Below are 12,818 nucleotides of genomic sequence, written 5' to 3'. Positions count from 1 at the left end.
ACCTGCGTGGGTGGCGCGGGAGTCTTTGCGCCGGCTTGGCGCTGGCGAGGAGGACTCGGCCGTGTCCCTGTGGGGGTCCTTGCTGTTGCCTGCAGCAGCGCGGACGGGAGGAGCTTTGGGAGAACCATACCTGGGGACCATTGTCTGTTCGGCTGCAGCCTGGCACAGGTCAGCTACGCGCTGCGTCTGGCGGCGCAGCTCTTCTCCCTCGAGGAGGCCCAGCTCCTTCGCAGCGGCTTCGGCTGCGAGGATGTTCTTGTCGGGGGTGTTGTAGACGGGTAGCTCCATGGATGGAGCCGGCGCTTCCGCGCCGTCGCGCTCGATCTCGGCGCCTAGGCCGCCTCCTCGCCGGCGGATCATGCCGGCTCGGCTGGGGTTGTTGCCGCCTGGCTTGAAGCCATGGGCGTGCTCGTACTCGCGCTGGGTGATTTCCAGCTGGCGTTTGGCAGAGGCCAGCTCGTCAGCCTGCTTGAGGAGGAGCTGGCGATGCGCCTCCAGGTCCGCCTCGACGGTGGTGGCGTCGCCGCCTGCGGTGAGCGGAGAGCTCAGCTTCGCCCGGACTTCGTCCAGCCGGGATGGTGGCGCGGGCGCCTTTGGGCCCGAGCCGGATGCGTGGGGGTCGACGTTGCGCTCCAAGTTGGGGCCGCGACCGCGAGTGGACTTGGTGGGGAGCTCCTCGCCAGCCATCATGACTTGCATGATGGCGGGGCTGGCGGGAATGCTGCTGGCGCCGGCTCCTGGAGGAGGGCTTGCGCAGCGCAGCACCTGCCGCGGGTAGCGCGGCGGTGCGACGGTGGCGACGTAGACGTCGTGGCCGCCGAAGGAGATGACGCTGCCGTCGGCTGGGAAGGGCCGGTCGGCGAAGCAGCCAGCGTTGTCGCTGACGCAGTCGAGGGAGCCGAATCTCCAGATCAAGCCTGAAGCGACTCGCTCGCCGGTGGTGGTGGTGAGGCCCGTCCGGATGAAGACACCGGCCGAGGACGATGAAGGCCCCACGGTGGGCGCCAAATGTCGTGGTATCGTCACGGCATATGCCATAGGGTGGCTAAAGAAGGTGGTTCCTAGATGATCTCACGGCGGTATCCGGATGCGGGTATGGGGACGAGTGACACGGTCGACGTACCCAGGTTTGAGGCCCTCCTATGGAGGTAACACCTCTACTCCTGCTATGAGTGTATAAGATGATCACACAATACATGGTGCTCCTTGAGCTGTATCCGGCTTGCCCTGGGAGGCTAAGGTAGACGATGGTCTCTCTCACAGGGCAGCGCTAGGGCTAGAATGAAGTGAGAATGATCGATCCCCTGCACGAGAGGGGGTGGTGCGGCTTATACAGGCGCCGGCACTTTACATAAAAGACCCTATAGTCTACTGGCCGGCTTGACCGGCTCCGGCTTCCGCTCCTTCCCGAGGCGTTGACGTCAGTAGCCGTTGAGGCCTCATGGCCTGTCCCATCCGGCTGCCTGAGTCAGCGGTATGGAGAGGAAGCGTCTCTGTCGCCATCATGCCCTGTAGCCGGTACGGACCGACGTACGCCATGATGGCCTGTCCGGCGCGTGGCACTATTGCTCCACAGTGCCCCGCGCTTTACGGGAGATGAGGTCAGCGTGGACCTGCGAACTCGGACCACCTACCCAGTTCCTTCTAGTGTAAGACTCGCCAGCCTCGAGTCGGTCTGGAGTATAAACCCCAGTCGGATATGGCTTGTAGAAGTCGGCCCAGCCATAGCGTAGACGGCCGTAGCCAGGCCGACTAGGACTTAGAGCCAGCCGGCTTCCGGACCAGCCGGCCACGGCTCCAGCCGGCTGCTCCTCAGCCGGCCTTTGCCGCGAGCCGGCCAGTGGCCAGCCGGCTGCTCCGCGTCCATTGCCCTACCCGGGGTCTTCCCCCCGACAGTTGTCACTAGCTAAGGCCAATTTTTTTGAAATAAACATGAACATGCTCTACACTCTATATTCTCCTAAAATTGCATCTTTTTCCTCTGATATGAAAGGGAAATCATGGTGATAGCAATACATGATAAGCTATTTTTCATGAAAAGCATATCTATGACATGACCACCCGGATGACTATCCCTAATCGATCCATCTATAATCCAAAGGTATGTTTTACAATCGAAGGAACATCTAAAAGGTGTTGTATTATCACTCTTTGCACATATTCCATTCTGGCTGTATTTAAGAACTAAATATTTCATCAATTGAGTCATTCGTTCATGCTAAGTTGTCACAACATGACCAAGTGAAATGCCATGGTTTCTTCTATGATTTTCGTCGGCCTTTTGTTCGAAAACGATAAGTTTGTGGAAATACCATGGAATTACATGAAACATAACAAAAAACAATATTGTAGGAGCAAGCATGCTTGGCTTTTGATGTTCGAAATAATTACCTCCTAAAGTTCTTTTATCACATCATTACAGCTTTTTTTAGAAACCATGAATACAATAGAGCACATTAGCACTCCAATCATATACAAACATCACTAAAACATGTCTTTTTCATTTGGAAGAATGTAGCACACAGTATGGTATGCTTGCACGACCTCTGAACACTAAGAACACGTATCCACTCGCGAGGCGCTTGGGAGAAACCAAAGGACGGCTATACAAAACTGAATCTCGATGCCTCGTTTCATGCTGACACTTTTACAGGGGCGATGGGAGCTGTTATCCGCAACGGCCGGCACAGGTGGTTTCATTGCTGATAGCTATTGCATGCTATCACCCGTCGCTGATGCTCCGATGGCATAGGCACGGGCGCTACGAGATGGTCTTCTGCTTGCTAGCCAGGTTGGTCGTTCAAAGTTGATTGTAAACAGTTATTGTATGGATGTTATTCTATCAATGCAAGACCGCGGCAACTCCATTGGAACCACAACTACGATCTATGAAGAATGCACTTGTAAGGGGGAGGGACCCAGTCGATTTTGGCTGGACGATCTACCGGATTTTATTTTTAGGTTGCTTACAAATGATGTAACCATTGCTGATAATCAATAAAGTTTCCGTGGTGCCTTTTCCTACAAACAGACGTATCCATTCGATATTGCAACACATATCTTTTTTCATTTGAAAGAATGTAACACACTAAGATCCCTCCTATATTCTCTATGATGAAGATTTTTACTCAGCAACAGATTTAATCAACATTACAACGATTACATCCTCTTCGGTTGTGGAAAGAGTTTAATCCTCTTACATACGTGGCAAGTAGCTAGCGGTATCTCACAGCGAAATCAGTCTCGATCACAAGCCAGGCGAGTTGCGCGATACAATGCTGCCGCCGCCGGCCGGCGCCACGGCGCGGTCGGCGGAGCGCGTGGTGACGCACCGGTACACGCAGGTGGCGAGCCAGAACGCCCACGGGAGCGCGACGAGCGACAGGCCGACGGCGGGGATCCATGCGGGCGACTCCGCCGGCGGCAGCACGACGTAGGCCACGAGGCACCCGCCGCCGCCGAGCACGGCCAGGAGCAGCAGCACCGTCACCACCCACACCAAGACGCTTCCCGCCGGCCGCCCGCACTGCTCCCCCTGCTGGGGCGGCGCCATCGATCGTTGGATCGGAGCTTAAGAGAACGAAAGCGCGGCGAGGAGGGACGCCGAGACGCGCTTCAGTGAGAGCAAGACGAGGGCGGCGTGCATCGGCAGTGGCCGGCCGGCGTCGATCAATGGCCTCCGGTCCTCGCCTTGTTGTGTTCGGCCTGTTCGTGGACCAGGAATAGAGCGAAATGCGCAAAAGCTCTGATCTGTGATGACGTTTTCCTTTTGTGGATTGAAGAATGGAAGAGGTGATCGATCAACAGGGGAAAGCGCAAACCAGGGTGGTCAAAATGGAAGGAGTGGTGAAGAGAAAATGGTGGCGATTTAGCAGTGCACACTCTATAATAAGCTCCGAAACTCAAAACACAGAAAAAAGACATTAATAATATCAAAAAAAAATCTGAATAACAAGACATGCTCATATCTATGTGCCATGTAAAATATATCAAAAATAATATTTTGGAAAAATTTATTGCACGAACATTAGGATTTTACTCCTGCCAAGCAACCGTCGGATCTTCAAGTATATGGCTGATGGCAACTTTTTTAAAACTGTCACGTGGCAAAGTTGCCAGGACCCACACCAAATTATTTTTGGCAACTTCTTTCTTGCATCCAATCTATTTTTGTCGTGTTTATAAAAAAACAGATTTGTTGCTTAAATTTTGTTTAACAATAATATTTTTATTTTTTCTCTGAGGTCAACAAATGTTTTTTCTTCGTGAAGCTTCACAGGTCTTCAACGAAATCAACACATACAATGTGAAGTCTTCTTTAAACCCCGGGATTCATTTGGATGCAGAAACACCGCCCCTAAAGATTAATCTAAAAATATATATGACAGTTGTCCTCATAGATCAAGAAAATTTTATTTTCCAACGGTGGTGACGCCTTTGGACGTTGTTTTGTTCTTGAATACGCCATTGCAGTTTCCTCTCTATCCCTTTCAATGCTCCTAGGTCCTAGCGAAATCCCCTATTCCTCTCGGATCGAGCGGTGATGGGAACTCGGTGCAATGTACCCTTCCATGAACGTGCCGTCTTGGAGCCTACGGTGCGTCCCTCTAATGACGGTTGTGCCTTGGCAGTGGTACTGATGGTGATGCGCAAGTCTGTGGGGGAGGGGGGGGGGGGGGGGGGGGGGCATGCAACGTGTGTTGGTGTGCCGGCTCGTGCTCGGGGGAGAACTCCGATCAACCGGAGTTGACGTATGTTGTTCGAATGGGGCAGGGTTCCCTCCATTCCCTCCATTGACAGAGATTGAAGGTGAGACAACACTGCCCTGCCAGTAAACATGTATAGCCCGTTGACCCGGTTTACTTTCAATGCCCTTGTTCCAAGGTGTTCCTTTTTGGTGCTATTAATTTATTATGGTTTTGCAAGTTCTCGGTCGACTACTTACCATCAGATTTGCACCGTGATACGTGCATTCGAGTTGCAAGGTTCGCAAGTTAACAGAGATTTTTTTCAGTTGTGAATTGAGTTGCAACTAGGAAAAAATACATATGAATTGAGTTGCAACTAGGAAAAATACATATGGACAAGTAGATTTGCTTCATAATTCGTGCTACCGGTGAGTTGGCTGTAACCGAAATTCAACTAAGAACTCAGGTGATGGAGAACTAGTCGCACCAATTAATTTAAACGGTCGGGCTTAGGCCTTCAGTTCAAAATAGAAATTTGCATCTCATAGTGCTGCTAGATCAAGTGCCGTAGCCGAACAATTCAGTGCAAAACAGGTCAGGTTAGAGATGATAACATGCACTGCAGTCAGTCAGTCACACATCTGTCTGAATACAAATGTTCACCAGTACTTACATTTACAGCTCACGCAAACATGAACAGAAACAAGAAAGGACCAAACCATGGAGATAAATCGAAAACAGGCTCCATCCAAATCACACACAAGCAGCCACATCCTGTGTAGTGAGCACAAATCACAGCCGGTGATCACCCTAACACACGCTGGAAAGATCGCCACTGTCCTTGGTGCTCTTCCTCCTGGAGAAACTCTTGGAGAAGAGGATGTCACCGATGAGGGGGACGATTGGCTTCACCTTCTGCGCCTTCCTCCTCCTGCCACAGGGTAGGTTGTCGTCGTCGTCAAACTCGCCGAGGCTCAGCGCGTGGCTGAACGATGGCAGGTACTCGCTGCTGTACATGCCAGACTTCTCGGCCCAGCGCTCGCTCCGCAGCATCGCTGCCGACGTCACGTCGGTGTCTCCCCCGATGCTGCGCCGTGCCGCTGCAGACGCCTTGTCCGCCTCAATCTCGGCCAGCCTCGAGAGGCCTCGGTGGAGCTGCGCGTTGAGGCTGGCCACGGCCATCTCCATCTCGGTACCCCTCTTCCTAAGCTGCACCACCTCCCGTCTCGTGTCGGCCACATCCGCCTCCAGATTCTTGATGGAGCTCATGATCGCGAGCCCAGCTTCCTCATCTTGGCGATCATACTCACCTTCGTCATCATCATCCTCATATCCCGACCGCGGAGATGCGAACGATGGCGGCGAGGAGGGCGCAGAGTACATAGGCACAATAGCTGCTGTTGCCTCTGACTCTGGCTCTGCCTCTACCTCTGCCATCGCATTTGGAGAAAGGGTGATGGCACTGCTAGTACCACTATCTTCAAGCTTGGCATTAGGGGTGGCATTGGCATGAGAATTGGCAATGGCAACAGAATTGCTACTGTATCTAGAGTTGGTCTCCCCGACGAGGATGCGCTCGCCGAACACCGCAACCGCCTCCTTCACGGACCGGAAAGGGCGGGCTGTGTCAACCTCGACACGGTCAGATGCCATAGCTGTGCTTTGTCAAGGATTTGGACTGCAACAAACATCCACGAGCTCGTGGAGGTTATATGAAGGGAGAGACTGGTTTCTTTGCTTCCACTTCAGTAGCACACTGGCCACCAGCAGCTAGCTAGTCCCAAGCAACCAGTTTCCCAGTAGCAAGGACCATGACTTGACACCTAAAAGAAGTCACAGACAACTCCCAAGACTGGTGTAGAAAAATCTGCAGGAGTGGAGCTGAAGCAGGGATGCTTTGCGGGCACTCTTGGCTGGCTGGCCCCAAGCAGAACATCACGGTAACAACTGCTGTCAGAGAAACATACAGCAGAAAAGAAATTCCGGTGTCATGAGGGTGGTTGGGAGAAATCTTAGTTTTTTCAGTTGGGGCATGGAGTTCTTAAAGTAGAAAGGAGCCTTGTAACAAACTGCTATGCTATGGAAACAAGAAACATGATTCTGACTGAGATGGCCAATGTTACATGACGCAGAAGCAGAGCAAATCAGGTGGAGAAGTACCTACTATTTCTAGCGTCTGCTGTTGATGTCGCAACCTGCTAAAGTAATAACGGAATGAACTAGCCTTTTTTTTTGAAAGATGAATGAACTAGCCTTGAAACATACATGTGGAACTAATCTAAAAAGGTTTGATTCTAGATTTGTTTTCCACTAGAGGAGCGGCTCTTATGTGGCATCAGTGATCAGACGAGGGTTAAAATGCTAAATTATTGTGTTTCTCACAGAAACAAAATACTTTTAGGAAGCAATTAGTATGTCTATAAAAATCAACAATAAAACTCAGCTGCCCCCATTTGAAGACTGTTCTAAAAGTAGATGCTTCAAACTAATTGTTAAAGGAGACACATCATATTGCACAATCCAGAAATTTATCACATGGTCTGATGGCTGTCGCCAATCAAATACTATGGGAAACTAGGTTCTAAATCCTCAGCAATCTTCTGGATGCATTAAACTTGCGCCTTTACTAAACAAGTAAACAGTCATTCTCCACTAAAAACAATAAACAGTCATTCAATTCTAAGATATCATTGCATAGCACAATATACATCAAGATCTTCAAAATAACAAATATAGAAATCAGCAGGGGTGAAAAAAAGCAGCTTATATTATTTCCTCTAGTCCAATGTATCGCGAACACCAACCAAACTTGCAGAGTTGGCGAAAGTTGCAATTAAGACATTCCACAGGTACTGAAAATAGAACCTAATGCTGTCACGGAGTTGGGAACTTATCATATTTCATTTTTTAGAGGGAAATTGTTTTAATATGAAAGAAAAGGAAACATGTGTTATCAAATAATCCTAATAGAAGATACATCTTAAATTGGCATATTAAGGCCACCAGGCATGCCAACACTTTTGATCTCATCGGTCATTACTTCGATCCCTCAAAAAAAAAGTTTTTCCTCAAGCCAGTTGTTTAAAAAAGACATGCATGTTGAGAAAATATATATAAACAGTAAATAATGTACATTGTGCAACAATAAGGCTACTGCCAGATATTTGTGCAAATATACGTTCATTTATGTGTTGTAAAAGAATTTTTTTAGTGAACACATATAACTGCTATAACAGCAATCTGCCATTAATTTTCTATTTACCGTCGGCATTGACTTCTTTTTGTTTGAACTGGAACAAATATACTCCATTAGACAAGCACAGCTGAAAAAAAAAGTTAGATCGCACTAGTCAGGCCCACTTGCCGGTGACATGAACGGAGTTCCACCTTGCAAGTTGACCAAGACACGATGAGTACTACTCCCTCCGTTTCACAATGATTGAAGTTCTAGTTTTGTCCTAACTCAAACTACTTTAAGTTTGACAAAGTTTATAGAAAATTATGTCAACATCTACAACACCAATTAGTTTAATTTGATTCATCATACAAGTACAGATTTAATGTTGCAGATGTTGCCATGTTTCCCTATAAATTTGGTCAAACTCTAAAGACTTAGGACAAAACTAGAACTTCAATCATTTTAAAGCGGAGGGAGTACTAATCTGAGGCTGTCAGGCTTGCCACACCGGATCGAGAATGGTATTAATAAGCCAAGTGGCAGCGACACCCCATCTGCCTCTTCATTAATAATATCTTCCTTTCTGTACAGTTGCTTCTTCTACCTGTTTCCTTCTCATCTGCAAACAACTAGGTTACACAAGAAAGAAGTAACCATGGAGAAGAACAGGTATGGCTCATGTTCTTACTATGGGTTATTGCTACCACTGCTGTTTCTCTTCCTCTTTGATATGTCCATGGCCGACGTGCAATCACCACGGCTAAGCAAAGCTCAAGAAAGCACCATGAGAAAACTTTCAAGCATGGTTTCTAATATGGCTCCATGGACCAGCTGGAACACAAGCGACTCCAACCCCTGCCTGTGGAGTGGGGTCACTTGCTCTGTGTTTTCCCAGCGCTCCGGTTCTTCTGCAGGTGTCCTCCACCTCTCAATGTCTGCCTTTGGCCTGTCTGATTCCACTGCACTTGCCTCCTCCATATGCTCTCTTGATACTTTGCAATCTTTGGATCTCTCGAAAAACAGATTCACCGATTTTCCACAACAATTGGCGTCATGCCCCTTGGGTGCAAGACTGCGCGTGCTCAATTTGAGCAACGCCCAGGTGGCTGGTCCGCTTGATGACTTCTCTGGTTTCCACAAACTGGAGGTTCTTGATTTCTCCTTCAGTTATCTGAATGGAAGTGTCGACAGACAGCTGAGTTATTTGCCCCGATTGAGAATCTTGAACCTTAGTTACAATAGACTTGATGGTGACCTCCCCACAAATATGGCCCACTCTTTGGAGGAACTTGTGTTATCCAATAACCAGTTCAGCGGTCAGGTTCCAGTGGGTTTATTCCGGTACAAGAATCTCACTCTGTTGGATCTCAGCCAGAACAATCTGGCAGGTGACGTGCCGGATGAGTTCTTCAAGCTCTTCAATCTTCAAACGTTGCTCCTTACAGGCAATGATCTGGGTGGCATGATACCAGGCAGCTTGTCGAGTGTGACAACATTAGCTCATTGTGCAGCTGACCAGAACAACTTCAGTGGCTCCATACCAAGTGGAATCACCAAGAATGTAAAGGTGTTGGATTTGAGTTACAATATGCTAAGTGGTGAGATACCTTCTGATCTATTCTTGGCTCCAGGTTTGCATACCGTTGATCTCACTAGCAACATGCTTGAAGGGCACATCCCGCGAGGATTCTCTCGCAGCCTCTCTCGCCTTCATCTTGGAGGGAACATGCTCAACGGTAGCATCCCCAGCTCGATTGGTGACGCCTCAAGCCTGTCCTATCTTGACTTGGAGAATAATTACTTGGTGGGAGGTATACCCTTGCAGGTTGGCAAATGCAATAAATTGGTTCTCTTGAATCTGGCAAGCAATGAATTGAATGGTGCATTGCCCACTGAGATCGGCAAACTTAGTAGACTTAGTGTATTGAACCTTAGCCAAAACTCATTTTCTGGCGCCATTCCAACTTCAATCGGCTCTTTGCAGTATCTTACTGAACTTGATCTTGCGGACAATGAGCTTACTGGTTTCATCCCCACCATGCCAATCTCCTTGGGTCCGGTTTTGAATCTAAGTCACAACCATCTCAGTGGGTCCATCCCTTCAGACATTGGCTCTTTACTGGTCTTGCAGATTCTTGATCTTTCCTACAACAGCTTGTCTGGTCAGATACCATCATCGCTTGCCGTTATGCCAATGCTGACACAATTGGTGATTTCTTATAATCAGCTCTCTGGATCTCTTCCAATATTTACATTTAACCAGGTGGCAGTCGATTCCACGGGAAATCCTGATCTTACAAGTATTGACAAAGTTCCAGAGATGGCGGAAGATAACAAGTCAGGTATTTGGGTTGCAGCAGTTTCATTTGTAGTATGCTTTGTCATCTCTTTCTATGGGGATGGGATCAGAAACGGATGGTTCACAGGTTGAAGGAGCAACTATCTGATTACTTCCCGCTGCATGCAAAACCCAATGCCAAGCCCTGGATGCATGTAATGTTTTTTGTTAGGACAAAACAAACTAATGCTCGTGTAAACAATAAATATTAAACCGAAGTTTATCCCTTTTCTTTCCACATACTAGTTGAACTGCAGCAGAATATTCAGTGTGTCCTGCAGAACATTCGTTGGGAGAGTGTATATGTACATGAATAAGTTACTATCACCGATGTTCTTCGTTTAGATAACATTCATCGCGGTGTAGTACTGTAGTCATTGCAAGTTGGGAGGCAGAATGAGACCAATGTTGTTCAAGCTAAAAATAATAGTAATAATACATGTATTACTAAATTCATACTCAGCTCTAACAATTACATAGATCTAGTTTTACTAAACACACTTTTGCAATGCTATAGATAATTAGAGCGAGAGCAAGAGAAACACAACCCCCTCCCCCTTCAGCCCAACCCCCTCCGCCCCCTCCCCCGCCGCCGGCGGCCGGAGCTGCCGGGCAAAGCCCGCGCGGTGACGCCGGCGGCGGGCATCTCCACCTCCTGGCCGCCCATCGGGAAGCGCGAGCGGACCTGATGGCGACGGCGGGAGCCCCTCGGATGTCCGGCGACGGCGACGGCGCTAGGGAAGATGGCGACAACGCTGGGAAAGTCGGCGACGGCACTGGGTTGGCGCGACGGTGCTGGGCGGCCGGAGTTGGCGCCGTGGCGGCGCGGGTCTACTGGCCTAGATCTGGGCCCTTCGGGCTCGATCTGGGGCGGGCGGGCCCCGGCCGTTTTGTGCACCTGCGCCTGGATGGGGCTACACGCCTCCTCCTCGCCTGTCCTCCTTGGCTCCAAGCGCAGAGGTGCTGCTGCTCGGTCAGGTTGAGCTGAGCCCAACGCCATCTTGGCGTGGCGGCTCGGGGCGTCCGTGCGATGCTGGCGGCGAGGTGTGCAGTGCTGGGTGGCCGGCGATACCTCTCTGAGGTGGATGCGCGCAGCCTTGCCGGCGAGCCCTCCCATTGGCGGCACATGTGCCGATTGCGGCTTGGTGGTGCCTCTCTCATGCGGCTTGCCCTCCCTTTGTGGGCATGGCTGCCCCCGATCTGGCACGCTGGACGTGCTGTCGGCGGGTTGTCCTAGCAAGGCTAGTGCTTTGAGTGGAAAGGCCAGGGCGTGAGCTCTAGGCGAAGAGCGGACACTGCTTGCGGTGGTGAGGTACTATTCTCCGGGCGAAAGCCCTGCCTTTCGGGGCCGGTGACGGTGACGCCTGAGGGCGCCGTTTCCTGTGTTGCGTCATCGAGGAGTTCTAGCACCTCCCTCGTCAAGGGTCTCAGGTTCCGGGTGAAAACCTCAGATTTGGCATGCCAAATCGCGCAGCGATGGTGTCTTTGACGTCGTACCCTTCTTGGAGGCGTCGTCCTGAGAACTTGAGTTCGGGCAGTGGTTCTTCCTCGGGGTTCTCTGTGTTGGCCGCATGGGAGGTGTCTTGCGATGTAGGTGGCGCGCCGGCCTCTTGAGGGGTATCGCGGTGGCTTGCGCGACGAGGATCTTCCTCGGACAGCGCGAGCAGGCCTCTGGATGAGCAGTGGTGGGCTGGCCTCTGTGCTTGATAGCGGGCTGCTGAAGACTCCACGCTTGCGCGTTCGTTGAGGTTGCTAGGAGGTAGCCGCTGCGCCGACAGCGTCCCTGGAGCAGCAATGCTCCCAGCTGAGCTGGGTGGGCTCGCGGGATCCGGGTGGTACGCTTCTTGGCTGCGGCTGGCAGGTTCTTGGTAATTTCGATGATGCACAAGCACTGCGACTTTCATCGGCATGGGTTCTGTTTGGCGGAGGAACTCACACTGTAGCGTGTTAGAGGAGCACTCGACGGATTTCGGCCTTTTATCGTAATCGCGTTTTGAGTGTTGGGTGTGTGTGGGTGTCCCAGCCTTATCTTAGGCTTGTAATGTAAACTTCTTTTCTATCAATGAATCGAAACGCAAAGCTTTTTGCGTTTTCGCGAAAAAAGAGCAAGAAAAACACTATGCAACTTGAATGGCATATGATTCAAGGGATCAATGAAACAGAAATTCCACACGGGATGAAAGGAAAATTATTACCAGTTGAAGCTTTCGGGTGATCTGGTTGTTCCGTAAATCTCAACGAACTACTAATTGATTACTTCAAATGAGAACAATTCATCAGTATTCTCGTGGATACTAAACAAGACTATTAAAAAACACGTTCATATTTAGACAGGAATGAGTGAAGTGAACAAAAAAAAGTGGATGAGATGTACAAAGGATACTAAATGGAGATCCTTGAATCTGGTGAAGAGAGGACCTGCTTTGATTGCGAATCATCTCTTCCCAACCTGAAGCAATCGAAGAAAGCCTACCTACGATCAGAGCAGCGCGCAGATGGGCCCATTACCCACCTCAGAAGGGGGTGGACGGAATTACCTCACCCTGCTCGCCGTACATCGCTGTATCAGGAGTCAGGACGGCGTGTGGGCGCGCCGCGCAGCAGCGACGGCGCG

The 12,818-nt window shown here is 50.0% G+C and overlaps 3 protein-coding genes across 4 annotated transcripts; 1 reads left to right on the top strand and 2 right to left on the bottom strand.

Moving 5' to 3' along the window:
* Positions 1-3,121: 3,121 nt before the first annotated feature.
* Positions 3,122-3,809, bottom strand: LOC127348810 (uncharacterized). Its single transcript, XM_051374708.1, has one exon. It carries the CDS (start codon positions 3,551-3,553, stop codon positions 3,248-3,250), a length of 306 nt encoding a protein of 101 aa, XP_051230668.1. The 5' UTR covers positions 3,554-3,809; the 3' UTR covers positions 3,122-3,247.
* Positions 3,810-5,303: 1,494 nt separating this feature from the next.
* LOC127294837 (uncharacterized) lies at positions 5,304-6,907 on the bottom strand. The gene has a single exon (XM_051324740.2). The coding sequence runs from the start codon at positions 6,339-6,341 to the stop codon at positions 5,499-5,501; it is 843 nt and encodes a 280-aa protein (XP_051180700.1). The 5' UTR covers positions 6,342-6,907; the 3' UTR covers positions 5,304-5,498.
* A 1,532-nt stretch (positions 6,908-8,439) lies between these two features.
* Positions 8,440-10,508, top strand: LOC127294836 (uncharacterized). 2 transcript variants are annotated; one of them, XM_051324739.2, is made up of 2 exons: positions 8,541-8,780; positions 8,890-10,508. In XM_051324739.2, the coding sequence occupies exons 1-2, from the start codon at positions 8,689-8,691 to the stop codon at positions 10,295-10,297; spliced, it is 1,500 nt and encodes a 499-aa protein (XP_051180699.1). In that variant the 5' UTR covers positions 8,541-8,688; the 3' UTR covers positions 10,298-10,508. The 2 variants fall into 2 exon arrangements, with proteins under 2 accessions (XP_071674936.1, XP_051180699.1); XM_071818835.1 differs by having other exon boundaries at positions 8,440-10,508.
* The last annotated feature ends 2,310 nt before the right edge of the window (positions 10,509-12,818 follow it).

Source organism: Lolium perenne, chromosome 4, assembly GCF_019359855.2.
Source record: "Lolium perenne isolate Kyuss_39 chromosome 4, Kyuss_2.0, whole genome shotgun sequence".
Classification (NCBI taxonomy): domain Eukaryota; kingdom Viridiplantae; phylum Streptophyta; class Magnoliopsida; order Poales; family Poaceae; genus Lolium; species Lolium perenne.
Note: the sequence above shows the minus strand (reverse complement) of the source record. Positions and strands in the feature narration are given on the sequence as shown.

What these genes read in the sequence shown, in the direction of transcription:
- LOC127294836 (XM_071818835.1), top strand. Translation starts at nt 8,522, where the DNA reads ATGGAGAAGAACAGGTATGGCTCATGTTCTTACTATGGGTTATTGCTA.
- LOC127348810 (XM_051374708.1), bottom strand. Translation starts at nt 3,553, where the DNA reads ATGGCGCCGCCCCAGCAGGGGGAGCAGTGCGGGCGGCCGGCGGGAAGC.
- LOC127294837 (XM_051324740.2), bottom strand. Translation starts at nt 6,341, where the DNA reads ATGGCATCTGACCGTGTCGAGGTTGACACAGCCCGCCCTTTCCGGTCC.